This window comes from Cupressus sempervirens, chromosome 3, assembly GCF_028749045.1.
Source record: "Cupressus sempervirens isolate cs-2001-9-10 chromosome 3, ASM2874904v1, whole genome shotgun sequence".
Lineage (NCBI taxonomy): Eukaryota > Viridiplantae > Streptophyta > Pinopsida > Cupressales > Cupressaceae > Cupressus > Cupressus sempervirens.
This window is the reverse complement of record NC_143120.1, coordinates 697,216,134-697,243,043: the sequence shown is the minus strand read 5'-3', so window position 1 is coordinate 697,243,043 and position 26,910 is coordinate 697,216,134. Positions and strand designations below refer to the sequence as shown.

Below are 26,910 nucleotides of genomic sequence, written 5' to 3'. Positions count from 1 at the left end.
GTGTATTTAGCTTGCCATCAAGTATATCCTTGGTACACTCAATGCAATTCATAATAACGTGTTCCTTCTTGCAATGGTAGCACACAATTCTGTCCTTGAATAAACAATTTCTCTTTGATGTATAAGAACTAGATTTTGAGGAATGGTTAGGACCATTTTTCGCCTACATTGCAGTTCCCTTTATAGTTGGCTCAATTTTCTTTGTTCCATCAATCAAAGTAGATATCTTTTCCTCTAGGGTAGCATCTACTTTGTTTAATGTGAAAACAATGTTGCCATAACTTGGAGGCATTCTATTTAACAAAATAGCCTTTGAATCATTGTTGTCTACTTAAGCATTAATCCCAACGAGTTGATTCATTAGGGAGTGAAACATACGTATATGTTGAACAATGTTATCACCTTCCATCATGTTTAGCCTCAACAATTTGCACTTTAAACTTACCTTTGCACTTGTTTCTTTTGTTCCAAACATATTATTCAAGCTTGTCATACCTAGGAGATGTGCTATTTAACAAAATAGCCTTTTAATTGTTATCATCCACTTAAGCATTAATCCCTATTAGTTGATTCATTAGGGAGCGAAACATACTTATATATTGAACAATGATATCACCTTCCATAATTTTTGGCCTGAACAATTTTTTCTTTAAAGTCATATTTGCACTTGCTTCTTTTGATCCAAACAAAGCATTCAAGTCATCCCACACTTCCTTTGATGTCTTTGTTAAGTTCATATAGTGGAGGTATGCATACGATAGTCCAAGACCAATCCAAGTTATTGCTCTTTGATCTCTTGCAATCCATTTGTGCTTTAATGAACATCAGTTAACCTTGTTGCCCCACTTACTACATCCCACAACTCCTTTTGAATAAGGATGAACTCTAATTTGATTTGCCAAGTGTGGAATTATGAACCTTCAAATATTTATATTTATGTGATTTTTTCTCCATTAAAAGAAATACTAATTGACCCCCCTCCCCCCCCCCCCAATCTAAATAATGTTGAAGGTGTCAGGTTCCATTGATAATGCACTTTGGGATAATCAATTATTTAAATTGACTTTGCAAATGTGATAAAATTATCCTTGCGAAATGTTGTTACCATTTTTTATTCAAGACCCGCTTCAAAATGAATTTGAAGCTTTCTACACACCTTTGTGAAAAATTACATTGTAACCACCAAAAAATAAAAAAAGAGAATATTGTATGTAAAGTATTATTCTAATCTTATTACTGCAATAAAAGGGTATTGAGATTCAAACCTTGAATGCCTGACTCAATAATACGTTTTACATTGTGGTAAAATATACATTCTACTTGAACATGGACACAATGTGATTGATTGCTATAATAGTGGGTACTCATCTTGGAGTGGTGGGGATCTTGTCCTTAAAAACATCAAAGCTCTAGAGATAGTTGATTGGAAAAGCATTCATTCCTCTCATTTTTGGATGTCGAGAAATGCTCACCACAAGTGCACAATCACCATCATAGATGAGATCTTTTGGTTAGCCATGGATGAAATTATTGATGAAAACTTTGTTGGTATTGGACAAAAAATTTCAATGTTCGGCTTTGCAATCAATGCTACCCTTGCATTGGAGTGAAAATGAGACATGGGAACCAAAGTAGTAATCCATGCAAATGGTTTCCTTTCCTACAAAATTTTCTTGTAAAGTTAAATGATTCTAGCTTGAATGAATGATTCTAGCTTGGATGTAGTGCAATCTAGACTAGTTTCACTATCACTAAAAATCTACAATGTGCTGATTGTGCAAATCAATAGCATTTAAACTCTGTAAGATATCTTGTAAGATCCATTCAATAAATTCTTTATTCAAAATTGGATTCATTTTATGTGATATTATCAATCTCATCTTTTTCTTTTTGATAATTTTCTTGCTTTGATACCATATAAGAAAATATAGAGGAAGTTTATAGGAGCATGAATAATATCACACCATATACTATGCTTCTATATTTTCATCCAACACATATTACATATATATAGGATTGACATATCCTATATCATAGAGAACTTCCCAAACACCCTTCCTAAATATACTGAGATTATAACAAAGCAATCAAGCTTGAACAATTTCTGCTTTAAACTCATCTTTGCACTTGTTTCTTTTCAAATTCGTGCCCTAATACTCTTTGTCCTCTTGGACACATTAGCTTCGTTCTTTGGGCTTACTATTTTCATTTTTTTTTGTGAATGTGTGTGCTTGTTTTGTCTAGTGTCACCCAGATTCTTTTCAACTTGCCTGGGGTTTGACCCTTTAGAACCAATACCCTATTTTACTTGTGTGGATATTAATGGGTGACATTGTGATGCTCAAAATGTTGAGGATATAAAAGAAGTGTTTAATTACAATGAAAAATTGATAACAATATTCAAAAATTGTCATACAAGTGTGTTCTATCTGCAAAAGACAAACAAATAGAGTGCTTGCCTACTGCAATTTTCCATGGAAGAATCATGGATGTCGATGGAATGGAACTAGGAGGATTACTAGGGACTGATGGAAACAAATCATGAGATGGAGGCGTCATAAAAAATGGGGACCTCGAAGGAGGAAAAGGTGGCAAGGTTCCTCCTTCTACCCTTCACTTACTCTGAATGTAGATGTAGTAAAGGGAAATTAAAAGTGAACAGACTAGATAAATGAATAATGCTATCTTTTTTGTGTTTATGGACCTCAAATGTTTGCCTTCAAGAAAGTTTTTTGATTATTGGATTAATAATAGTGAAGCCCGATGACTCACATCCCCCCTCCTTCCCTCCACCAAACCCTTGAAGTACCTATCCCCTGGGTACTTGGAGTACTCGAGTACCCCAACCTCCTCCATTCTGCAACAATGTCGCCACTGGGATGGGTACCTAAATTTCTATTTTGATTTTGATTTTTGAGTGTTACAATTGGGTATGTACTATGTTACTATGTTCAATGTTCAATGGTTTTGGTTTGTGTTATAATTTTATCTATGTTAGAGTATTTCAACATCATGTTATACTGAAACATCATTTCATAACTAGCATTTCAAGTTCTATATGTATAGTATAGTATACAACACCCACCCCCCATCTTCTCGAAATTGAGGCCTTTTGTCCCCCCGTTCTAGAAACTCATCCTAGCATCATTGTCTCCCAAGGTACCCCATCGTTGATGATACATTGATTAATAAGGTTTGGGGCAAGAAGCTTGGAATCTATGTAAATTTATGCATAATGATGTAAATCAGTTGTTTTAAAAAATCACAAAGGGGTTTTCAAATGTTGGTTAGTCTCCATTTGGAAAATTTTCATGGCCACCCAAGGGGAATCTAGAAGAAGTCATGAATAAGTCATTGCAAGATCTTCTCTAAACTAGTTGGAGATAAATGAGTTCCTAGCAAAGCTTGGTCCTTTTTGCCCCATATTCTAAAACCTATTGGTAATGTCCTTCAAATTCAAGAGTCAAGCATTACCCTTCCTCACGTTAATGTTAGCATTTTAATTGCTTTGAATCCAGAGGTCGAACTCCCAGATATAATTTTGTTGGCTTGAAAAGATGAGACTCTACTAGGACATGGCCGTTTCTCGACAACCTTAATGCTTGTTTTTGTCAGCCGACTGGATTGTCGTCAGTGTTTCTGTAGCCGACAGGATGATTGTCGTTGGTGTTTCTGTATTTTGAAGTCGACAAGTAAATAGTTTGTAGTGGACATAATGTTTGTGGCCGACGGACTCATTCGGGAAGGTTTGGCGGATAGTATTTATATCCCGTTTGGGATCATTGTAAATCATCTATCATTAATCATTCATCTTATCAAGCATAATGTATGTCTGGCATATGTGAATATAATTCTGCTATTCTGTTCCATTGTCTATATGCGTTCATTTATTTTACCTGTATGGTAAACATTCGGCGTCATTGCCTTATGAACCTGGAAGGTGGGAGGAATGAAGATTAATGCCAAATCAGCTTAACAAGTGTTGGAATAAGGTCAAGGGAAAAGATGGAATCTGTACTGCGCAAGAGAATTTAATTCTGGCATAGCAAGCTGAACGCGGACGGAGATTTTAGAAGATTGCCGACGGAAACCGGAGCGCCAAAGAATTGTTGGAGGAGACTCGGCAGGGGGTGGAATTGGTGGAAGAAGCATGGGAGGAGTTTTTGAATTTGTGTTCGTCGAGGGAAGAGAATCCAGACGGAAGAGCATCGACTCACACGGCTCGGAGTGCCGACGGAGCAAGAGCGTGGGGTGAACTCTTCGTCCGAGATATACTTCCGCAGGGGACAACTTTAGAACACCCTTCTTCACCAAGGTTCGCAGTTGTTGAGTTTGACGGTGTGGGAGTGCAGATCGCCGGTGTGGGAGTGTAGTCCGCCGGTGTGGGAGTGTAGACCGCCGATGTGGGAGTGCAGATCGCCAGGTGTGGGAGTGTAGACTGCCGATGTGGGAGACCAGTCCGCCGGTGTGGGAGTGCAGACCGTCGGTGTGGGAGACCAGTCCACCGGTGTGGGAGTACAGACTGTCGGTGTGGGAGTGCAGACCGCTGGTGTGGGAGTGAAGAGTGCCAGTGTTGTAAGACCGAGCAACTCCTGTTTACAGAAACCAATTGTGATGGCGTTACCCAAAGAGAAATTGCCGAAGTTCAATGGCGATGGTACGGCCGATCCCATTTGACATTGCAAAACATGTGAAACGATTTGGAAGGCAAATGGGATAATTGATGAAGACGACTGGATAAGGCAATTTCCGGCCACCCTACGAGGCGTAGCAATTGATTGGTTCACTGATTCAGATCCACAAAAGCTAAACAGTTTGGATAACATTAAAAAGGAGTTTCTGGCAGAATTTAAACTGTTGCGGGATGATAATGAAATTGTAGCAGAGATCTTCAATACTAAGCAGGGGAAGAACGAAACTGTCTGTGTTTACGCCAGGAAATTAAAAGACTTGATAAACAAAATGGAAAGTAAGCCGGCAGATGGACTTCAGAAAAGATGGTTCATGGAAGGCCTACGCTCGAAGTTGTGGAGGAAAATGAAAATTGTGCCACCATCATCATACACGGAAGCTTATAACAGAGCATTGGACCTCGAAAGTGAGCAAAAAACAAAGAAGAAGAAGAACACTAGCTCATCTGATTCGGATGACAACAAGCCTGTCGGAGGTGATAGCAGTGACGAGGAAGGCAACAGTAAGAAGGTTCGTGCCTTCCAGAAGGACATGATCCGCATGGTGGAGTTTAAAAACATGCAGAAGGAGCCAAAAGGTAGTGAACTGTGGTGCACGGAGTGTAAGACTGATGGTCATACTAAAGGATCGTGTCCAAAGAACCAATTTTGTGACATTTGTCAGATCATGGGCCATTCGACAAAAGAGTGCCCCTTTAACATGAAGACAAGAGGATCTCCGCAAGTGCTTCTTACACAGGAGGCTTCCCCGTCGGGTAGTAGTGGAAATACGAATAACGCAGGTGCCACATCCGAAGGGGAATAATAGAGGGCAAAATAACAACAATGTGAACAATAACAATAATAATGGGAGCCGAAGTCGAACCCAGTATGATGCAAACGGACGGCTGATTGTTCAATGCCGAGCATGTAATTTGTGGGGTCATTCTGTGTGGGATTGTACAGCGGCAAACACACCGAAATTATTATGCAGATGGTGCGGACCCGGCGATCACGAACGGCGATCACGAAGATTCCAAGTGTCCAGAGTTTGGAGTAAACTTGATCACTATCGACACGGATGTAGAAGAGGTTCTGGCAATTACACGGAGGCAAGTGGAGGAAAAGAGAAAAGTGGGGGAAGTGCAGGCGGAAATTGCAAAGGCATCGTCGACGGGGACATCTCAGTTGAAGGACATCACCGACACCTTGGCAAAGAACTTCGCAGAACAAAACATTGTATGATAAATCTTACAAACGGAGATATCGATCAAGATAAGTGACCTTCTCACAATGCCCCAGTTACAAACGGCCATTTTGAATCATACACCGTTTCCGAAAGCAACGGAGGACACAGGAAGGGATAGTAGGGAAGCGATGGCAACAGATCCAATGCTCTTGGCACTCACATTCGGACGGCATCCGGCGGTTGTCGAGATGGGGATTTTGGGAAATGTTCTGATAGACACAATTGTCGACGGAGGGTCCGGCGTGAATGTGTTGCCGGAGGATACTTGGAAGAAGTTGGGAAAGCCGACGCTGTGGCCACCTACATTCCAGTTGCTCACGGCGGACCAGCATGGGATCAAACCATTAGGAACCTTGAGGGCGCAACCGGTAACCATTGGTACGCAACCATTTTTATTGGATTTTGTAGTTATTCCATTGAAAAGAAAAGGATATGATGCTATTCTGGGACGGAATTGGTTGGTGCAAGCAAAAGTAAAACATGATTGGAAATGAAATACCTTGTCAATGGAGCGCGGAGGCAAAAGATTCATAATTGACTTGCACACACAAATGGTAGGTGAGGAGGTAGCATCGTCAGACTCAGAAGGTGAAGGTGACAGTGACGACGAAAGAAATGACGATGAAGGAAAAAGGAGAATGGAACCGAACGACGAAGGAGTATTGACACTAGGAGGATCAAATGATGACGACCTAGACTCAGTGAATGGCCTTTACTACTGGCAGATAGAAGACTATGAATTGTTTCCAAGTTGTAATATGCTAAGGGTCGATGAAGGTGAGGAAAAAGAGGAAAATGAGTGTTTGAAGGAATACAGAGCAGCGGAAGAAGGAAAGGCGGTTACGCCTGAAGCTGAGGGGAAGAACATACAGTCCAAACCTAGAAAAAAGAAAGATCCCACCATTTGATACACGATGAATGGACCGCACAGGAAGAAAAGAAGGCATCACACCATAAAATTACTTGAAGGGTACCGACAACAAAGAAATAAGCTAGATGCATGACGATCGCAAGCACAGTGGGTGACGGAGGTGACACAGAACAGACGTAAGGCGTGGCATGACAAACCTCTCAAACTCAACAGGTTTCTGCCGGGGCAGTGGTACTCAAGTACGACGGATAGAATGAAGTCAAACCGCAAAGGTTTAAGGCCAGATGGGTTGGACTATATCAGATCTGAGAGGTCGGCGATAATGGAGCGATCAAATTGTCAACCTCGCACGGCGAAGAGATACCTCATGCAGTCAACGGATCTTATCGTGCTAGGAAGATGCTGTTGTCGTCACCATCGCAGAATGATCAGATGATTCCCTTGTCGTCGTCGTTGTAGAATGGCGACGCCTGGAGGCAAAATTGAGGTGCTACTTTTTATTATTTTATTTTTGTCAAAAAAAAAAAATTGAAAAAAAAGAATAAAAAAAGAAAAAGAAAGAAAAAAAAGAAGAAAATTTTAAAAAAAAAAAAGAGAAAAAAAAAAGAAAAAGTAATAAAAGTCCCGTGGGCAGATGCAGCTGTCCGCGGACTGTCCCACGGGTAGATGTCTGCGAACTGTCCCGTGGCAGATGTCCGCAGATTGTCCCATGGGTGGCTCCCGCGGACATGTCCCGCGGGTAGCTGTCTGCAGATTGTCCTGTGGCAGATGTCTGCAGACTATCTCGCGAGTAGCTCCTGCGGGAGGTCTTCCGCATCGTGATCTATCTGTTATCTTCCCACGGAGTTCTTCATCGGGCGCCGGCGGAGTTGTCCGCATCTCTCAGTAGAGTCTTTTCATATTTTCCCATAGACTGCCTCGTAGCTTTGCATTTTTTTCCCAGGTGCGTTAGCTCTGCGGTTTCTGGAGAAGCCCGGATTTAATGCGATTTGCAACAAGAAATTTCAAAGGAATAGATTGTTTGATTGTTTTCATTGTCGGAAGAATTGTTGAGCTTCTCATTGCTGGAGGAGTTGTTCTAGCGAAAGATTGTTGGAGTTTTGTTTTTCATTTGCAGAGGAGAGATTGTTGAGTTTGTGTAGAAGATGGGTGTGCGGGGTTTTCTAAAAAAAAAAAAAAAGATGACAGATTCAAGTTGTTCGGAATGAGTAGCAGATGATGCCACAGGGAAGGGGAAGCATCAGTGGTTGCCAGAAAGTGTAGAATCGACAAAAAATGACAGAAATGGTGTGTTCCGTGCAGTTTTGTGTGGGTTTCGGAGTGCTAATTTGGTCTTGGCGGTGCACTTGGGGCGTTGTCCCTCGACCCCGCCGGGGGCGTTGCCCCCTGGACCCCTAGTCATTGCGGATATCAGTCATGGGAGTCTGACCAATTGAGAAGAGTTGAAGTTGCTGCAAGCATGGACTTTCTGTGTACCAGAGGCACTGGGAGTAGGTGTTGGTCGGGAGGCTGTCTTGGTGGATGCGTAGAGAGGTTGAGAGGAGCTAATCATCCAGTTGGAGGCAGTGCAGTGACACTTGGCTCAAGGTACCGAGGAATTGAAAATAGAGAAAGCAGCACAGGTGGCTATCAAGGTCAGCTTCATTGAGGAGGCAGTGTTGCGTTAGTAGAGGCTGCAGGCACGGGACGAAGGTGACAGTGATGTGTCAGAAGCAGATTTATCTTGTTGTAATTAGTCCGTTAATGTATTTTGTTTATTAATTTGTTTCAGATATTTTGTAATTGTCGTCCGGAGACGACTTTTCTTTTTGGGGGGGATGGTGTTAGCCGACTGGATTGTCGTCGGTGTTTCTGTAGCCGATGGGATGATTGTCGTCGGTGTTTCTGTATTCTGTAGCCGACAGGTAAATAGTTTGTAGTGGACATAATGTTTGTGGCCAACAGACTCATTCGGGAAGGTTTGGCGGATAGTATTTATATCCCGTCTGGGATCATTGTAAATCATCTATCATTAATCATTCATCTTATCAAGCATAATGTATGTCTGGCATATGCAAATATAATTCTGCTATTCTGTTCCATTGTCTGTATGCGTTCATTTATTTTACCTGTACGGTAAACAATTTTTGCTGTAAAAGAAATGGACACACCAGACGAGATTGTACATTGTTAAAAGAAAAAAAAAAATTGGAATAGGACATTCAATGTGGTTACCCCAATTGATCCTCTGGATGGGTGAAACCCTAAACTGGACAATAATCATGTTCTTGAGCCTGTTGACATAGACATCCCAACCCCAAAGTACATTAATTATGATAGTAATATAGAAGACGATGGTAGGTCTTATTGTGAAGGGAAGGAAGAGCTAATTGTGTACAACATTTGACTATCCAATTGTTTGTTTGAGGATGGATTGGAAGTTGTCATTGCTAATAAGGTGGATGATGAAGACTCCATTGGCTTGACACACCCAAAGGCTTCTAATGGAGATGACAGTGTAAAGAAGGTTAATGCCCAACAACTTGCTCTAGCTACTATTAAAGACAGCAAAGTTATTTAAAAAAATGAGACAAACTACCCTCTCAGTGCAAGGGCTCTGTACTAGGTGATATTGAGTCCAACCTAATACCCAGTAATTAAGCCTATGGCAAGATACATGGGCTTTCTAATGGTGAGATCGAAATGTTAGAGGCCAATCAGTTTGGTAATCTGCAACCATTCGTGAAGGTGAGTAAGAATGGGAAGAAGAAAAGAAAGACCTCGAACATACAATCCCTATTCAACTCAACCCTCGAAAAGAGTACTCCTAAGAAAGAAGGTGATATGTCAGATTCCTTTAATAGGTTGTACATGAACAAGCAAAGCCCTCCACAAAACAAATAATAGGTTATTGAACATTGCAAGTTGGAATGTTAGAGGGCTTGAGATGAGTGACAAGAAATATGTAGTCAAGGATACTGCTGAAAATTGAAAGAGGACATTATCTGCCTCCAAGAACTTAAGGTGTTGGGGTTCCATGCATCCATCACTTTTAAATTCATTTGGAATCAAGCTACTTATTTTGTTACCAATCATGTCAGGGGAAAAGGAGGAGCTACTTTGATGATTGGACACAAGTGGGCTTATAAGATTGACGATACTGGCTATTCCCCCTGCAAGAAGGCTTGCTGGGTATTATTGAAGCTTAAGGCATGATCACAGGCATATGCAGCATTTAAGGTCCAACTGATTATAAAGAGAGGTTCTGCTTGTTAGAGTGGTTGGCTAGATTCCTCCCTAAAGCTCACTACATCACATAGGAGACTTTAATATGGTTGAGAATAAAGAGGACAAAATTGGTGGAACCAAGCCTGCCTGAAAAGGAAATGAACAATTCTTCTAGTCTAAATGGAAGAGAAGACTAAACTTGGTTGATCCCCTTGAGAAAAAGAAGGAACTCTCCTTGGGCAGTTGGTATGCATTGTTTAATATGCAATTAGCCAAACAGAGGACTTATTGCAGACTTGATAGAATCTATACAGACCCTACTTTTTTAAGCTTTCGGAATGATACTGGTATTCGTCTTGTTACTGTGGCCCCTGCCACTGTGTCTGATCACTCGCCCATTTCTGCAACTATCAGTATTGAGATATTCCAACAGATTAAACTGGGGGAGAGGGTCAAAAGTACCTTCAAACTTAAATGCCTCTCTCTAAAGGATGCTAATACTCAGAAGGTCATTAAAATGGCCACATGGTTATCAAAATTCTGTAATAAGATCATGAGGCCAATAGAAAAGTGAGACTCCTTAACAGATTTATGGAGGAAAATGTTTCAGTTTGTTGGGGAAAATAAGGCCATAAATAGAAACAAAGTAGAGGATGGATGAACTTCAAAACAGGCTTAATATCATGGAAATGCAGTTAGAAATCAAAGGACAAGATGAAGCTATGGAAATTGAACTTACTAAAATTAAGATGCAACTTAGAAAGATTCAGAATTTCAAGTTGCAAAGGATTAGAGCCAAAATGATGTGGTTGAAAGAAGGGGATAAAAGCACCAATTATTTCTTCAACCTGATTAAACACAAACAAAAGAGGGAAATGATTGAAAAAATCCAACTTAATGGAGGAATATCCAATGACCCTTATGAAATCAGGAAAGCATTTTGTGAATTCTATGGGAACCTCTTAACTTCAGAGCATAAGGAATAGAACAGGGAGAAGCTGCTTAATTGTCTAAAACTGATTCCGAAGAAATTTTTTAAGGAAGAGGCTGAAGAACTTACTAAAGAAATTACTGTTAATGAGATTAATGAGACAAAAAGGTCTCTTGCCAATGGGAAGTCTTCAGGAGTAGATGGATTCCCTACTGAATTCTACAAGAAAAATGCTGAATGGATTAGTCTGCAACTTCAAAAGCTATATAATGATGCCTTCTCCCAGGGAACCCGTGGAAAGAACATTAATAAGGGAGTAATCAAAATCATCCCAAAAGATGGATGCAAGAATCAGGTGAAAAATTGGAGGCCAATCACATTTCTCAAGTTCTCATAGAAAATCATTTTGAAGACCCTTGCTAGGAGAATCACAGGGACCTTGAGGAAAATTATTGCTGTCAGTCAAACAGGATTCATTAAGGGCCGAAATATATTAGAAAATCTGATTACTAGAGAGGCCATGCATTGAACCAAAGAGGATGGACATCATGTTTCCATGCTATTGTTGGACGTTTAAAAGGCTTACAAAAGAATTGAATGGCCTTTTGTTATTGGGATATTTCATGCCTTTGGGCTCCCTTCAAACTTTTGTTGATGGATTGAAATTTTGTTTGAAGACTCCTCCATCATGATTGATGTCAAATTGTCAATGAGAAACCTTTACAACCTATTCAGTTGCAGCACTCCATAAGGCAGGGGTGTCCAATTGCGCCAACATTGTTTGTGATTTTTGTTGATGCCCTTTACCACATTCCTAGATGCTTAGAGCAACCCCTGGTTAAAGGAGTAAGGCTACCTAATAATGCACGTTTTCTTAATGCCCAATTTGCTGATGATTTGGCCTTATATCCATAACTCTCTGAGATTAAATTTAATAATGTAATGGATAGGCTGCATTTCTTTTGTACAGCCTTAGGGGTAAAAGTGGGCCCCCACAAATGCATGGGGTTAAATCATTAGTATCCCAACCACATAACCTTAAACCAACTTTTTCAATTAAACCTTTAAACCATAGATCTGAATGTTAAGCATGTAAGCAGAGAACCATCACATTATATGAACACAACAACACCAAGATTTTTGATGTGGAAACCCTGTTATGGAAAAAACCACGGTTGAAATGACACCCACAAGATGTACTTTGTTAGAAGCACTATACCTTGTTAGAACTATTACAAGGGGAATAAACACGCATTTAAGCGCATTGCCTAGAGCTCACTGCTCATTTACAACAAGGCACACCGGTCCAAACACTGTCATTGAGACTTTTCTTGAACACCAAAAACACCAACCTCTAATAAATCAGCCATAAATGTAATGCCACCTTGCAATATCATTTGAGATCTGTTTTGAGATACTAGATTTGCTTCTTATGCTTTATGTTTGTGGTAGGTGGCTAGATGATACTTTACATGATGTGTTTTGAGATCCACTTCCTATGATGCACTTCATATGCTTTCAAATATGAATTATGGATTATAGATTTCTATGGACTTCTTACCTGACTAACCCATTTGATGTTTATACTATTGTATGATATGCTCATGTTATTTGTAGACATGCATGTCGGTTTGGCTGGTGATGCAAGTGTGTTTAGGAACAAGTACTATAAACCTCTATATTATCTATTGATCCGGAGATTGATCCATGATCCATATAGGCACCTTGAGCCTAGAAGTCCTATTAGGGGGATTCAACTACCAAATTTGGGAACTTATGGACTTTCATTCTTGTTTGGTTTAATGATGTTTTATTTATGTCTTTATTGTAATCTTAGTTTTATGATCGAAAGTCTCTCTCTCTTTATATATATATATTTCAGTATATATGGGTGCACACATATATACCTGATGTGTGTGTGTGTGTGTGCGTGCTTGAATGTGATGTTATCCCTGTTAGAAGCTACAGTTGCCGTTGCACCAAAAGATCGACCTATGAATGCTGATACAATCACTAGACTTATAGAACACAAGAGGCGGTTAAACTATGTCACAAATCTTGAAGGGGAACGTTGGCGGTTAGTCCAACAATCCCCCCCTTAGCATTACCCGAGGAGATTTGAACCTCTGACCAAGCTCTGATACCACTTGTTAGAAGCTAGAGTTTCTGTTGCACCAAAAGATCGACCTGTCAAGGCTTGATACAACCACTAGACTTATAGAACACATGAGGCGGTTAAGCCAGGTCATGAATCCCAAAAGGGAACATTGGTGGTTAGTCCAACAATCTCATGTAATTAAATTGCAATCTTTTATAATAAGTGAGAGAGGAACTGTTACATCCCAATTTTTGACTCAATTTAAAAATGTTCATATAGCCATTAAGGTTTCATGAGAAGTTAGTTGACTAGGAAAAAATACTAATGATAATGTGAAATGGTAAGATGTTGATCATTATGATTTCATATGAAGATGATATGTTAATCTTTATGATATTATTAGTGTAGCACTGGTACTAGGGTATGTTGGGACGTCAGGACGGGGGAAAAATGGGCCTAATTTTTGGGATGGCTAGGGGACGACAAGGTAAGGAGGGGTGTTGTGTAGTATACATATAGAACATGAAATGCTAGTTAAGAAATGATGTTTCAGTAGAACATACCAAATTAAAATATTTTAACATAGCAAAATTGCAGCATGAACTAGAACCATTGAACATTCAGCATAGTAACAAATTATATACCCAATAGTAACACTCAAAAATCAAAATTTAAATAGAAATTCAAGTACCCATCCTAGTGTGGACACGGTTGCAGAATGGGGAAAGTGGGGGTACTTGGGTACTCAAGTACCTAGTGCAGGGATGGGTACTTCGAGGTTTGGAAGGGGGGTGTGAGTGATCGTGTTAGACTGAATATACATGACATTCATATTAAAATATGGATAAAGTATGCCATTTAAACATCATAGAATCTTAATATACAAGTTTACAACATTCCATTGTTTCAAAGCACAATATACATTCAAAATCCTGAAATTGGAAATCAATGTTTATTGGCAATATCATATATTCATGCGATAACAAAAAATTATGTAAATAAGTTCAATAAACAAAACCAAAATGCCCAAATGTGCAGCCATATCGTTTCATGTTCAATGTAAAAATCAAAATATATAAAAACAAAGCACACTGTGCGCCTATTCCAATTCAACCAACTCTGTATCAGAATCATAGTCATTTATAGGAAGAGAGGGTCAAAATAATTTAGAATAGTTCTGTTTGAAGCAGCAAGTATTGAATGGGCAGTTTTGAAAAGAATCTATTCTAGCTCATGAGCGTTTGCAATGACTAACAACTTGGTTTACTAATGTTTATGTGATTGCAAAGCCAGGTCTATTACTGTATAAAGAGATTAATGGTGTGACTATCATTTGTTTTTGCTTGTTAACTTGATTATCATCTGTAATTCTTGACCCATCTCCAAATCTACTATCACTAAAGTCATTTCTACATTTCTATATCCTTGTTGGCTCTTGTCATTGAGAGAATAGAAGTGAAAGCTTGAAAATTTTATGCATGTATAAAGAATGGAGAAGATGCAAGTGTAAGCCATGTTTCGGCTTTTTAGGGCATGTAAGAAGATGTGGTCTAAAAACCTGTTAAGAAGTAAAGTCCACACACAAGTGAGGGGGGTGAATCAATTGTGAATAAATATACTTAAATTCAAACTTACAATTTGATCTCATAATTAAACAATGATCCACAACAAGAAGAAACCATACACCATAACATAGTGATTTGTTAACTAGGGAAACCCTTATCTGAGGGAAAACCCTGGTGGGGATGGTATGCACAAGATAATGTACTAATATATAAATTCCTTGTGAAAGGATGTGACTCTATTAGGAGTCAAATACAACTCATTTAGTACAATAGTCCCTGTTAAAGGACAAATCCCTATTAGGAAACCTTGAACCTTTCTTAGAAGGTTCTAACCCTATTGAAGGCTGATAGGAACAAATAGAATTACTGCCTAAATGCTCCAACAAATGTGAAAGAGAATACTTTAAGAATGAGATATCCAATTACATGAATTGACCGATCTGCAATTTGCCAAAATAGTTCCACTGACGTCCACTTCAATCAACCATTATCATCTCTGCTCTGCTCTGATCATCCAACAAGAAAGCATGCATTATATGTATCAAGACATACCACACACATGTACCTTAGCCAAGGAAAACATCTTTCTTTTATACCCTTACAAATAATTAATTAGGTCAGAATGTTAAAGATTCCCAAATGTACAATTAATTACATAGGACCATGCTAAGCCACGAGTTCCTTCATAAGCATAATTACATTATATATCTCTATGTGTGTAAACTCATGTGCCTATTTCTATGGTTGCTACCTTATGTTTTAATAAGAAGAAAATATTTGGACCTTATAGGAAACAATCTTATCAAATACAAAATCAGTGTAACATGGCTCTTACATTGCTTTTCTGTTTTTAATTGTGGGAAAAAACTTAAAGAATAGCATGTTCCTGTTATTTTTAAATGTGTGTGCACATGTGCATGTGAGTGTAGAACCTTGAATTGTATAAGATAGCCTTATTCAATTATTAGAACATTATACAGTGGCCCTTGTATTGTCTTTATGTTTTTAATCATGGGAAGAAAGTCTTAAAGAGTATCATGTGCCACTATTTTATAATGCAGTTTTTGGGACGAGGCTGGGAACCATTTATTGGCTCGAATCACAATGTTGAAAACAAAAATTAGACCATATAAAAGTTTGGGCGCTTCACTCAAATGGAAGATTAGATACTTGAAAAATGCAGTTACGGAAATTTGAAATAGAGAAATGAAAACTTCTTCAGTTTCTAGTCCTATCCCTTGTACTTGAACACTAATATCTTGTGTGAGCTTTAGCATTGTCAAATCTTAATGAGAAGTAGCTTTTGGTTATAATTCTGTTTAGTCTGTGCATAGACCTATGATGCCCAAGTGAATAAAATTTAAAAAAAGCTTGATAATGCACAAATTTCGGAGAAAGTTTGTTCTAATAGGCAGTAGAATTTCATGTCACATATCAAAGCAAATTCAGTTATAAATAATAAACATCGGTATGATTGTTGTATTGGATGACATTCTTGTGTAGGGCTTCTAGTCTCTTGCCAAGTTCAATTATTCTCCCCCACACTTCAACGAGAAAATCACTCAAATGGAGTGCAGGACTGCATTCACAGTTCTGCATGATTAGTTCAGATGGCATACAAATATTCTGTAAACTTAAAATTTTCATTCTTAGGGTCATCTAATGTTAATTTTATTTAAATAATCTGTTCTTTTTCGGTTTAGAATGGGAGTGGGCTGGTATGGTCAATTATGACAAATGGTATGGTGATTAAGTTTGCTGAATGGAACAAATTTAATTGCGACAACTTTCTTATCTTCAAATTTCAAATATTTCATAGTTTTTTGGCAGGTTAAGCAATAGTCATGACTCATAATATAAAGTTTACCTACCCATTGTCCAAATTAAGAAATTTCAGGTATATTGTTGAAACTTGAAGTGCTAATTAGCTGGATTAATGATTGCACTGGGTTTAGAAATGCTACCCGTTGTTAACATTTTGGATCATTTCTATGTCTGGTTTCTCTGTGTTGCCTATCACTAGCAACTTCAAATTGGTAATTGACTAAGATATGGCTCAAGTTTCTTTGTAGGCTGCAGAGATAGTGCAGTAATTTATAACAGACATGTTGTCTACCATAAAAAATTGAGTAATTAGTTGACATTCAATTGGTTATTTCTCTCATGTCCTCATCCATTTCATATATGATGAAAGTAATGAAAACCTCTCTCCATTTCCTATGTTTTCTCATTTCTTTGTTGGCTTTTGATTCTCTCTCTTGGTGTCAGAGCTCTAGGTATGAAGATTTAGGAAGATAGGTGAAGATGTAGAAAAGGAGTTGTTCGGTCAAATTCTAAAGGAATAGACATCTAAGTTCAACTGATATGAAAATCGGAATGAACATTCAGTTGGTTATTTCTCTCATATATTTATCCGTTTCATATCTGATTAAGAAAGCGAAGCAAACCTTCCTCTCTCCGTTTTCTGAGTTTTCTCCTTTCTTTACTTGATTTTGGCTCTCTTTCTTGGTATCCGAGCTCTAGGTAAAGATTTTAGGAACATAAGGAGAGTTGTAATAAAGATATTGTGGCATCATTGGCTTAGTTCTTGACAACAGGTTTGCATTAGATTGTATGGAACTTTATGGACTTTAAAGCTAGGGTTTCAATCATTTGGTTGCTGATTATTTGTTATTACATTATTTAGCAGTTTCTTTCTGCACAAAGCAGCATTCTGTCTGTGCATAAATAGGTGATTTTTCTATTCCATTCTCTCAACCTTGATGACTGTCTGGGGTACAAGCTGCTTAGAGCTTGTTCTTTAGTTCCAGTTTACTTTAAGTGTTGAAATTCGAGGTACGGTTGAAAAATTTAAACAAGTTTACCATTCAGAATTGCCTCTTAATAACTCTTTTCAGTTGTCTCTCACTCGGCAATCATCAGACAAGAAATAATGCAATATTTTAAGGGAAAACCTGACAAATTCTCCTAACATTCAAAGAGTGAATCTGTAAAGATTTTCCAATACATGCATCTACAACAAAAACTACATAACAAGAGGAAAGAAATTGTTTTGGTGGCTTTTTGGAGATTTTCCTTTAGATCATATTCATGTTTTAGTATTTCCACCATTACAAAAGCTTTTTTTTGATAAAATTTGAAAATAAATATGAAACAGTCATAGCTAAACAGAATACTAGAAAATTAGAATGACAATGCAAATAATCCTAGATGCAAAGAGGCTGCCAACTTTCTGTATCCTAGAAGAGATTGAAGGAAGCATGCAAGAATAGTATCACCTCCAAGTCTTGAAGCACCCAAGAGGGACAATGTTGGTTTGTTGAAGTTGCTACCACATCTCCAAAAACTTAGGAAGCACAATGAGAAACTCCAAATACCAAGAATGCAAATACAAAGAGCTTCACGATGATGGAGATGTTCACTGTTTTGTCAATGAAGAGCTTGAGAATAATTTTTTTTTCAAGTGATAGAATTGAGAGAATGGATATTTGAAAGAGACCAAAGAGAGGAACCAAGGGTGCATAGTTGTTCCAATCTAGTTGGGAAAGATACCTTCCAAGTGCAAATTGTAGCAGGGAAAAGGAAATAGTCACAAATTCAAGAACTGTCAGAGGATGCTAGTGGGTCACATGCACATCCATGTGTAATGGTCCTGTCCAGACAATTTGGACAAAACAAAGGATTAGAACTTTATAAAATATACAAAAGCAAGGAAAAATACAACCAAAATGTGCTAACACTTCGGCGTCAAGATAATGCTAGCTAATGTGCTAGGATGAGCGCAAGATACAACATGAAATTGCAAGAGTATGCTAACCTTTTAGATTACAATACTCAATCCACAAGAGTTGCAGATTACCAATGCTAGCTCTTTGTAAGTTGTTGAATGTTTGAAAGCAGAGTCCTTAGGATTGCTGCACCTCTCCCACTTACAGATGCCATTTTGTTTAAGGAAAAATGGAAATAAACCCTAGCAAAAGTGGGAAAACTGAAAAAAGTTGACACAAAACTTTTGTGAGTACTACAAACTACGCCAAATTAAAAAATTAAATTGTAAAAATTTGGTTCCTAGCACTAGAAAATAGAATGAAGGTGCCGAGAGAAAAACAAACTGAAAAAGTACTACATACTTGTCAAATACAGCTAAATCAGAGTTGATAAGCTCACCAGTCTTGTTCAATACTACTTCCAAATATTTGCAAACATGTGGAAAGATCCAATGCTAGAAAAAACAAATTTGAAAAACCAAGCAAAATGAGGTTTTCTGGAGATTTGTCAAATTTATGGAGTGTCACCCGAGTTTTCCTTCTGATATTGCAAGTTATTGGCCAGTTTTTGTCAATATTTTTCCTGCAAGTTTTTCGGGTAACTTGCCAACCCTAATTAATACATGAATACTCACAAGTTGAGCAAGAGTTTCAACTGTGATATGGAATGCTTCAGCATCCTAATGTTGTTCACATCTTCACATAAACCTTGTATGGAAGAGTATGACAGAGTATGGAGGGAAGTTCATTGTCATCCTTCCATACAAGTGGAGATATTGACACACAGCTTGGCTTCATAGCCTTCACACAGCTAGCATGCACACTCAGCAAGGTTAATCAACAAACTTCACATTGGGTACACCTTTACAATATCATACAAGTCCAACATATCCCTTGCTATTACATTGTGGATGGCATAATACAATGCTGTAAAATATATACAGTTCTTGTATAAAGTGCAGATTTACAGTAGTACAATATAATTAAAATTGTAGATATTATCTCTCAGTAGTATTGTGCATACTTATTACAAATTTTGCTCTCCAGCCATCTAGGGTTCATTCAATTACAGTTATGCTTACTGTTTGCCTTATGGTGCATCTTTAAGTTTGAGCAATTTAATGTGTCATCTGAGTTTATCCTTGGACCCACATTACCTTATTATGGTCAGCAGTTTGAAAGCTTTTATATATAAAAAGACATTTATTTGCATTGTGATGAGTCGAAGGGGTTTTAACTATGATATTTGGTTTTTATGGTGGGGTTTGATATCAGTTTTCTTTATGTTTTTCAGTTCAATTCTAGTGTGAATTAACCTTGACATTTTGAGTGTTTATACTTATAAAGAAGAAGCCTTTCTTGGTACATCTGGTTTAGCATACATTTATTCATGCATATTCTGGGCAACTGAAACATTCTTCGGTATCTTTCCATTTAATTTCTACATCTGCCAGTCGTGAGGCTGGCATATCCTAGTTTGAGTCCATTAATCAAGTTCATGATTTAATTTTCTTTGAACATATCCAAGCTATTGTAGGTTTTTGTTCTTATAATATTTTTAATTTGTGGAGCTCATTATTTATATCTTTTAATTACTTATAAGACATTTGCAATGTAGTTTCTATTTGGCTAACCTTCAAGAGATTGACTTGCACCATATGATTGTTGAAAACCATAATAAACCTACATTTAAAACTCTTTTCCCCAAAGGTTTCTATTTGTCAGCAACACAGCATGCAAAAGACAATGTTTGAAGCTGCTTTATCTGAAACAGGGGGGAGCATCTTCAGATCGAGAGTGTGAACTTCTACGGCAGATAGCTGAGTTGGAGCACAGGTAGATCAAGAAATGCCAATATGCAGAATTGTTTTTAATGTTCGTGTTTAAGATCTTTACGAATATGAACATATCTATTGTTCCTTCCAGGGTTGTGAATCTCACTGACGAGTTGAAAAGATTGAAGATCAGAAATATTAAGGTTGAATTTCTCTTGGATACACATCACAGCTTTATTGTATGGTTGTTTTTAAAGTTCACTTGGAGTATTCTTTCATTAATGCAGTCTTTTGACTTTTATCTTGTATGCATACATGGAATTTTCAATATGACTTCTGTTCTGCAGCTTGAGCAGCAACTGAGTGCTGCATTAAGGAAGAGAGAGGATGGAAGGAAGAGAGAGGAGGTTTCTTATGACCTGTTGTAAATTAATTAGATATACCTTCTCTCTCCATTTGCCATTTGTTGTTGGGGCTTCAATCCCAAGGATAAGAAGCAATATTTTGAATCCTTACTTCAGGCAAGTATAGCTAGGTGTTCATGTTTTGTTGTCAATTTGTTGAATATGTTTATGGTTACCTAATATTGAGTGGCTGTCATTATAATTTATTGTATGAAGTCCTACCGATCTACTGATCATTCATGGGCATTGGTGTAATCTTTATGTATGTGTGCACGTACACCAAGCTTGCATATATGTTTGTCCGTGTAATTTAGCTTATGCATTAAAATTATAGAGCAGAGAAGGTGATCACAAGTTTGTACAGAGAATTTTTTTACAATGTCCCCTCAAAGTTGGCATGATTTGCCTTGGACCAGAATGTGTATGCATATGATTTAGTTTCTCCTCTGCCAAAAACTTTGGGAAGCATAAGTGGCTTCCTTCCCAATGAAGTTGTATATTATTTATTATCAATTCTCATTTGTAATTAGTATAAAAAACTATAAATCCATGTTAGCTCTAAGCCACTTCCATCAAGCTATTAATGTTTTATTTCAAATTATGCTGCTTAGTTTTTGTTAATTATTAATTGGATTATGTTGAGTTGGGTTAAGCGTATCAGGCCTACCAAGTCTACTTAACGTCTTCTCGTCTTCATGGGAATTAGTCTAGTGTTAGGGTTTTGTTTAAATCATAGTTGCACCAAAATGCATACCCAATTCCTTGGGGTGTGTCCTGGAGACTAGGATATGTGCCCCATCTTAGATATTTTTGCAGATACTTTGCAGGCTTCATTTGTGGAATATCTAATTGTTTTGGACACCATTTCAGGGTTAAGAATTTAAGAGCAATGGTAATAGTGGAAGTGAGTGGGGACTTAGCATTGGTAGGGGATTTTGGTGTTAGTATCTCTAAGTATTATTAAATTATAGTAAAAGAATGGTGTCTCCAAGCACCTTGTCTCCAATTTTGGAAAAATAGTCATGATGGTACCAGTATTGGTCTCCAAAGTACCCCCCACCCGACCGCCTGCCCCATTGACCTCCATTTCCCCTATTCAACCTTGTTTTAAATGTTATTTACTATGCTTTCAATTTTGATACTTTTTGGAACTCAAAATTCACCATTATTGAACAAGTCTAAAATATTTGGTGCAAGAGAATTTTTTGTTGAATATCAACTAAATCTTATTAGTCTAGTTTATCTTTAAGGACCTTTGGTGGTAGCATCATGTTGGAGACACTATCATATTTTGGAAGAGTTAATATGTTATTGACATATTGTGATGAACAAGCTTGGAGATGCCTTGCCAAAGATTTGAAACTTGTGAACACCAAACTTGGTCATATGGACTTGTAACTGACTACTATTCTTTATATTTTACGTAATTTATTGTGAGAAATGCTAAGGTGTCAAACATTCCTATATCTGTTGCCTTCTTCTCATTCATGTTCATATCATGTTGGAGTTGAACTTGGTATCACACTATTGCCTTATAATTTGTTATATATTGTCATAACCCCTTATTGACTCATGGCTCTTATAAATACCTCAAAATATATGTAACTAGCAGTTGCATACTTTTGTGCATGCAACAAGGAGCTGATAGAGAATTTGATTTTGTACCCTATAAAATTGTGTCATATAAAAATGTAATTGTGATAAGAAAAAAGTTGGTAGGAAACATTACAATATATACGAGTGAATTTTCTTTTTTGATGTCACTCACAATTTCATTTTATAATATATACTATTTTAAAGTCTCTGATTACATTTCCCAATTCTTTGTCTATTTCATTAATCAAAATAAAGAAATATCAGTTGCAACTAATTTTAGAAACAACTTGAGCAATACCCATTAAAAAATAAGGAGACGCAAGCATCAAAGTTCTTGCCTATAGTGTGATGTTTTGGTATGATTTTGCATATGTTAACCAATTATTTTTGTGTATAGGAAAAACACCAAGAACAATTAATCTACTCATTTAATTCAAACTTAAACATCTAACGTCCAAATTTACAAAGCTTCAACCCTAATATTGTTATGATTTATGTTCCATTTATCATTTATTGCATACATGTTTAACCTCCTAATTACTAACTTTAAATAATAAAAAAGATATAACTAAGGTTCTATTAATAAGTTTTAAATGTACGAATGATGGTCAATTTATACTTCATTATAATTTAAATTTGTAATTTTACTCAAACAATTGTAAATTTTACTTAAAAATTTATAAACTTTATTAATACCCATATTAATAACCATTAGAAATCTATTCTCTATTTTTCAGTACTATCACATCTTCAGAATTAGTTTTAAATTAAATAATAATAATAATGCCCTCCTCATCATCCAACAATTCTTAATGGCCAACTCCATAGAGGTAAAACAGGAAAAAAAAAAAAAAAAACAAAATGTTAGTATGATTATATGGAGCTACCTTCTAGATTAAATGAGCTTAGCTACCTTTTAGATTAAATGGACTTCAATGCTCCATTGACACATGGTGGTGTTTTAACTAATTTTAAAGACACTAATTAATTATAGATAAGGAGGTGAGAGTGAATTAAAATTTTATAATATTTCAATCATAATTATCTTATTCGTTCTTTTTCAACACTATTTGAATTTTAAAATGTGTTAAAATCTAGTATTGTAATTGCTTACATAGATATCTTGTTAAATTTCTATAAAGTTAGGCAAGAGCCTACAACACAATGGTAACTTCTGATCCTCTCATGTGGGAGGTCTTGGGTTCAAGTCTACTCAAGCTTAACACATAAAACATAATAATCATTGATTATTGCAACAACTAATAATAATTCTTCTAGGCTTTGGCCCATTACTAATAATAATAAAAATTGTATAAGTTTTAAAATTCATTATTTGAACTATTTCTTATTAATTATTTCAAATAATTTCTTAAATGAAACAAGAGTCGCGTGCAGCATTAGTCCCTGGTTGGGACAGGTTTGGTGTGAGGAAGTGGTGAAGGAGAGTATGCAGGCTGGTTTTTGTGGTTTGTTCAACTAAACAAATAGAAACAAATCAACAATGAGGGGAGGAGTAAGATGGGGCTAAACTGATACTGCAGCAGGGCCCTATAGCCTAGTCAACAGCGAGAATAAGTTTGGTTTCATGGTGAATGAACAAGCATAGTGTTTGATATACTGTTATGAATAGACAAGTTCACAACCGCAATCTTCCTAAGGTTTCTCCAATAGTATCAAGCATAGGCTGGTAAGCAGATTCTTTGAGGGGTCGGTCAAAGAAATCTAAGCTGTTGGGTATTTCCTTTGCCAATTCATGCCGGCTAACTTATGACAACTCTTGTGCAACTCTAGTCCTTGTCAATGGTAGGTCATGAAAATAATGCCCATTATAATGAAGACATATCTGGTTTGGTGAAAGAAAGCATTTCTAAGAGTCTTGTAGTGCATCAAAACAATATAGTATATAGTAGTTTGTATGACATAGAAACCATACAATAGCATATAGCCTACTTGTAGAAAGAAAATAAACATAAGAAAAACTTAGAAATTTGCAAACTTTGAAAACATTAAAATTGAACCATAGCTCTACATAGAGAAATAGGAATGCAAATTGCACGTTGGACAACTACTAGTTTGATAAGAGAGCATATAGGTACATATGAAGTTAATATCCATAAACAGGACTAGGCACAATTAATTGAAGATTCTATAATTCCCACTGTTAATGCATCTATTGATATACTGAGCATACAATAAACTACTACTGTTTCATATCATGTGGTGGGATTCTGCCAACCGCAAAGAGTGTAAGATACATTTAAGCCATCAACACAGAACAAAAGAATAAATTGTTGTACTTGGAAAAACAACAATAATCGACCATGTAAATACAGTAGTGCAGTTGAATTTGTGAATAGAAGCATTGTAGTCTGCAATCAATGCATGGAGCCAAATCACAAGTAGAGGGTGAAAATTTGGAAGAGTAATCATGCATATGTTACCTTTGACACAAAGCAACCAAGTTTAGAGAGAGAAGTGAGCACGTTATAATAATAGAGAATATATTGTTTAATATTGTTGGTTTGAAATTTTTACAGAAGCTTCCAAATAGAGTGAATTTACATATTAGTTGGGTCAGACTGCATTGGTATACTAAGTTCATTTGAGGTATATTTGAAGTGGAGTCTAGTTACATACAATAGATAATCATTGTTACCAATGGAAATTTTTTGATCAAGTTGCGATAGAAAAGGGAAAAACGAAGTGCTCTTGAAGGAGATTCTATCTGCAGATAGCTGGTTCTTCTTTTCATATAATTCTAAATCAGTTTAATCTCAACTATATAAGGCCTTTAGCAAGCGAAGCTTTTGTCTTTCCTTTCAACAGAAATATCTTCATTGGTGCATATTCACCGAATCACTGCATGCTTTTAAAGAAGTTATGCCTGGAGTAAAGGAAAGAACATACAGTTGAATTGACATATGAATAACAATAGCAAAGAATTCAATCACGTGCAAATAGCTGAGGTAGATTTTTGAAGTTGAGCATATGCTATGAATCATATTTCTAGTTTCTAAATAACTTCTTACACCCATCACCCTACCTCAAAGGCTATTTTGGTAAAGTTTTATATGCTTTTTGAGTGTTGGGAGCATCCAAATTACCCCAGTTTTAATAATGACAAGCTAGTTTTTTTTTAAACATATTCTTCTTGCCAAGGGACACTAGGTCTCTAAATCATTTTAGGAAGAAAATAAGTATTCACTTAATTAAGGGAAAGATTACATCAACATTTTTTCAAGACCTTCGACACAGAACAACCAATAATTTGGCTTAGATTGACAATCTTAGTTCAGAATCGGGAAAGCCAACTAACAACATTATCATCAAGAATTGATATGCTTTGCTTCACATTAAATTATTGCAGCCAAGATAGCTGAATGCCAAGACTATTTTAGAAATAGCAAAGGAGCATGAAGGAGATAAACCAAGGTGGAAGGATAATCTTGGTAATCTACTATTTTATACATTCGGTTTTTTAAGTAGATCTTATAGCCAGGCCTTATAGTCAATCCTCGACCAGAGAAATGAAGACCAGAAGAATGTAAACCAATTTTTTTTGACAAGATGGAAGATTAATTTTTTTAATGAACACTAATCTAGAAAAATTCCAAAAAAATTGTCATGCACAACAAGAAATACATAAAAAATTCCTCTTGTGGTATTGCAAAATGTGTATTGGTCAAGGATAGCCATTTAGGAGAGGAAAAAAGGATAGTGAGCAATTGTATTCACAGATTACAACTTCGTAAAAATACTCTGAGAGCTGAAACAACCACCCAAACAATCTGAGTGTTAGGAAACCAGTCTCATAGTACACAAAGTTTTGAAATGTTCTTAGCATTTTTACATTCAGACAACGTAACAAGTTTATAATGTGCCTCTAGTGACATCCCTTTATCCCATATTTTTTCCACCTCTCCCCTGCAATCATGGCTACAACTACAATAGAGCAATAATCAACTATACATCGCACATGGTACTTAGTCAGAAAGAGTAGTGTGACACATAAGATACACAAAGTTCCCAAGAGATGTAATATAAAAGTTCAAGAGGAAAATAGTGAAAAATAGAAATGGAGTATGCAGTCCAATTTTGTGGCATTACTTTAGGGCGCTCTATAAAACGTTAGGGTCAGGGGAATGGCTATACAAGAACCCTTCCTGGGGAAGTGAGTAGAAATTTCCCTGTAGGGGCTTGATAGGGGGCTTTGGATCTAGTGGATTAGTTCTCAAGGAGTTGCCCTAGCATCCATGCAACTCTGATAGCTGTGGGATGGCAATCCTTCTCGTAGCTATCCTCCTCACTCTAGGGTGATTGTGGAGTGATTTTGAATGGTAGTGCAGAACGGAGAAATACTTGATTATTATGTCCCTTACTACCATTACTAGCCTGGAAATGGATTGTAAACAAAAGTCATAAAATAAAATGGAATAGCATTGCAGGAGACGTGTCAAAAGGCCATACCTGATGATCTGCAACTGAAGGACAAAAGAATTGGTGCAGTGGAAAAGTAAATTGGTTTGTGGTAATTAAGGAAAGCTATTAATAACATGCATTTCAAGGAAACAAGCAGAAGCCACACAAGTAAGGAAATCCAGGTGGAGACAGTAATGTCAGCAAAACATGCAAAGAGGCACGTATTGTAGGTTGTGGAAAGGACAGGTGGGTTGTAGACTTTTTTTCGGCTGAATTGTTTTGCACACATAAAAGAAAAGACTACTGGAAAATGGTCACCAGACCAATCGAAATGCTAGAAAATTTGCAGGGAAAATAA

The 26,910-nt window shown here is 37.0% G+C and overlaps 1 protein-coding gene across 4 annotated transcripts in view; it reads left to right on the top strand.

Moving 5' to 3' along the window:
• LOC149568649 (uncharacterized) overlaps positions 1 to 21,099 on the top strand; it is a 240,319-nt gene extending 219,220 nt beyond the window's left edge. For all 4 annotated transcript variants that reach the window (XR_016362597.1, XR_016362596.1, XM_089821524.1 and 1 more), the window contains exons 20-22: positions 20,133 to 20,194; positions 20,285 to 20,336; positions 20,481 to 21,099. Coding sequence is in view for 2 of the 4 variants with exons in the window: in XM_089821524.1 (XP_089677650.1) it covers positions 20,133 to 20,194; positions 20,285 to 20,336; positions 20,481 to 20,561 (195 nt within the window). In the remaining 2 variants the exon portion in view is untranslated. The remainder of the gene's footprint in view (positions 1 to 20,132; positions 20,195 to 20,284; positions 20,337 to 20,480) is intronic.
• Positions 21,100 to 26,910: the final 5,811 nt, after the last annotated feature.